We start from the raw sequence: 3,766 nt of genomic DNA, 5'->3' as shown, positions 1-3,766 counted from the left end.
GCGAGCCGTAGTTTGGTTACCCTTGGATTAGAGGGAAGGCAGCTAATCGACAGCACCAATCGCCACTCTTGGGCTAATTGTATAGTGGGATTTGTCCGTCACTCTTATAATGCAAACCACGGCTCTTAAATGTGGAGTGCGATTTTCATTTGTGGCAAAAACAAAAACGCGAACCATGGAGCTGAGGATAATCTGACGCTAATTTCTAGGCTATGTACGGCGTTTAGAAATAATATAAAAGGATTGGTTTGTTTCGAATATTGTACAAAGCTACACTTGGGTTATTTGCGCTAGCCGTCCTTTATTTAGCAGTGAGATATTACATGGAAAGCAGCTAATCAACACCACTTACCACCAACTCTTTTAACAAGGAATGGTGAGATTGACTGTTACATTATAACACCCCACGGTTGAAAGGACGAGCGTGTTCGGTGACGGGAATCCGACCCGCGACCTGCAGAAGGCCGTAAGTAATATAATAAAACCCAGTTAGATATAAGTTTTAAACATTTTCCAACAGATGGCAGTACAAAGGATCAAGAACAAAAAATATATTTTACATCTACACAATGGGCTGTCTTTTCTGTACCCACCCGAGAGTATCTTAACCAGAATTTTAGCGTTATAAGTCCTCAGAGTTATTGTTGAGTTATTAAGGGCATTTTTCATCGATTAAGGATAATAGGAAATATTAAAGTATTTTAAGTAAATACATTCTCCAGAAAATGGTTGTAAAAATATTACATGAAACATAAGCTCTTTACTACTTATAGTTTGTGTAAATTAGTAGACATTTTTCGTAGAAATATATTTCATATTTCAAAGACTGTGGTTCTAAAAGTTTTACGAGAGTATTTTCACGACAGAGTAAATGTAATGATTTTATTCTAACTGTTCTACTACCTCAGCAAGCAGAATAGTTTATTTCTCAGGCAAATATAACTTAATAACGAAAAGGTTTATTTTGTTACTTGTAGTTTCAGTTTATCTTATTTATTGGGTTCCCTATGACCCACTCTTTATTTAATTTATTTTCAACTTGTGTGTGTGTGTTCATGCGAGTGGAAAAAATACGTAAGTAACTTGACAAATTGTTACCAACATTCCAATGTTTGATATTGAACACTTAGATAAGCATACATTGAATTACGATATATACAATGGATCAGTGAAGGCATACAGAAAACAAAGTACTCTTTTACGAGTGGCGGATTAATAATAACTTATAATAATAATAGCTTATTGGTTTCCAATATAGACAGATATTTTGATCATATCTAATCAAGTGTTTATGCATGAGTTTGGGATTTGGAAAACAGTGTATGGAAAGCATTGGGGGTTACACCAGTGGCGTATGGGCACGACCCCACTTTAATACATTTGTTTGAATATTAAATAATTAATTATTATTATTTACTTTGTATTGTTCATATTTTGAACTCTGGTTTACCCTCGAGCTGAACTTTTCACGTTCCTTATTTCCAAATAGAGCTACACTATAGTCTACATTTAGTTACGCTTAAAAAATATTTTGAGGATTTGAGGTCAACAGGATAAAAAAAAACTCAATCATACATAGACATTTGTTTTGAAAAGGTTAAGTTAATAATGTTAACTTCTGAAAGTTTTTAAATTATCACATTACAAGTATAGCTATGCATTAAAATTACACGTATCAAGTTAACATTATTTGTCGGTGTTTGTAGAAAAACTTAGTTATTCCCACATTTAGTAAACCTTGACATTCTCCAGTGTTGTTGTTTTATATATATATAATTATTAAAACATCAATATGGTGATAGTTCTTGCTGTTTTTGATATTAATAAAAAATGTAGTGGCTTCATAAAAGCTCAGTACGAAATACACTCATAGATAGATTATCCTTCTAAGGGGAAACGGTGGATTAAATGGAGATTTCTCGAAAAATAACATGTATTACAATAAGGTATCCCTGTACTCATATTACATTCAACAGTTTTCAAGGGACAAGTGTAGGTGTAGCTGTTCTGTCGGCTTTGTGCCTTTTAATTGATGTGTGGATTCTCCGTTCTCGCGTGGGAGCTCTTGAGATCAACTAGCTTTTTTCCAGGCTCGCGCAAGGAACTGTAGAAGAGGACAACGGATAGGGTCAAAACGTAGCAGTTTCCTTAACAGGCTACCGTAAAGCTATATTACAAACGTACAGCGCTTCACGTCTCTAGCCATCAGAAGGCTTCATACGCTCTATGAGATAGGACGCCACGTTGCATCGCCTGTACCGAGCCCTCGTGGTCCCTACCAGAACTGTTGGTTCGTAATCCACCACATGAGGAAAGAAGATTTGTCCTGAACACAATGTGTGGCTTAACTAACATTTAATTTTCGTGCTGAATTTTTTTTTAGTATGAATGGATTATTGAAGTAATTATTGTTGGTGTTTAGTTTGTTCTTGGAATTCAGAGTTTCCATTTGCGTTATTTTATACAAGATACGAAACTTTCCGCAAAGTAGGAACTGCTTTAAAACTGAACCATCTTTGTGAGTAACGAAGGATAAATCGTAAAGTGTGTAAAGATTTACTTTAACGAGCTTTACAACACAACAACACAAGATCTCCTTCACAATGCCTGTACTTGCCAGTAGTATGACAGCAACTGGTGTTTTCTGGGCATGTCTCTCTCTAGCCTCTGCCATTCTGAACTGTGCTGGGTTCTATCTCCCTTTTTGGCTCCAGGGTGTGTTGTTCAACTCCACCGAAGTATCTTTCGGTTCCTTCCGCCGATGCAGTTATCCACAAATGAAAGAGGACGGTGAAGTCCAAATAGTTCGAGAGTGTGGCCGCTACACAACTTTCCAGGATATTCCCAGCATCTCGTGGCAGATCACCACGATTACTGTGGGAGTGGGGGCGGCCACCTCTCTCTTGGTAGCCTTTACGGCACTAGCTGCGTGCTGCGTGACGGACGTAGTGACCAAGCGGACAGCACGTGCCTTGGGCCTGGTTCAGGTTTTAACGGGTGAGTACATTACATGTCTTGATTATACATCAATTGACAGAAATTTAAAACAAAATGGGGTTTTCTGTATCAGAACTAATACTTGATACTTATACTGTTAATGCTTTATGCAAATACAACATTACTAAATTGCATGGTGTGATACGATGTGTTTTAAAAATGCAAACAAGACTAAAAAAGGTAAGTTTTCCAATACAAGAAAAACAAAAAAATCCACACAGCATTTTGAAGGATGGAGACACATTCTCTCAACCTGCAGAAATAAAATTAAACAACAAATCGAATACTATTTGTTTGTTTGTTATTAAGCACAAAGCTACACAATAGATTATCTGTACTGTATCAAATCTCGATTATTAGCATTATAAGTTTTCAGACTTGTCGCTGAGCCAATGCAGGGCAAATGAGGACTAATGCCACCAAAAGTATGACATTATTTGCTTTATGTATTTAAAAGGTTGAATAACGAAATCTAGAATTTGGCGGGTAATCCAAGTTAGATATTTTCTTTCTCTAATACTCTGTTGTACAGTGTAACATGCCCCATGATAAACCTTATAACTATAGAGAACCTCATAGGCGAATCAGATAGAATAAAACTCCTATCCAGATTTCAAACGAAAATCGAAATCCCATTAGACAAATTGTAATAAAACATAACCCTTGAAAGGTATTTCTGAACAAAATATCAACCAATAAGTTTGTTTGTTTTGGAATTTCGCGCAAAGCTACACGAGGGCTATCTGCGCTAGCCGTCCCTAATTTAGCA

General features: G+C 36.4%; 1 protein-coding gene across 1 annotated transcript in view; it reads left to right on the top strand.

Moving 5' to 3' along the window:
* Positions 1–2,189: 2,189 nt before the first annotated feature.
* LOC106466454 (lipoma HMGIC fusion partner-like) overlaps positions 2,190–3,766 on the top strand; it is an 86,628-nt gene continuing 85,051 nt past the window's right edge. Inside the window, exon 1 of the mRNA XM_013926739.2 lies at positions 2,190–2,997. Within this exon, the coding sequence (XP_013782193.1) occupies positions 2,604–2,997 (394 nt within the window). The 5' untranslated portion in view covers positions 2,190–2,603. The remainder of the gene's footprint in view (positions 2,998–3,766) is intronic.

Source organism: Limulus polyphemus, unplaced genomic scaffold, assembly GCF_000517525.1.
Source record: "Limulus polyphemus unplaced genomic scaffold, Limulus_polyphemus-2.1.2 Scaffold2263, whole genome shotgun sequence".
NCBI lineage: Eukaryota > Metazoa > Arthropoda > Merostomata > Xiphosura > Limulidae > Limulus > Limulus polyphemus.
This window is presented reverse-complemented; position numbering and strand designations above follow the sequence as displayed.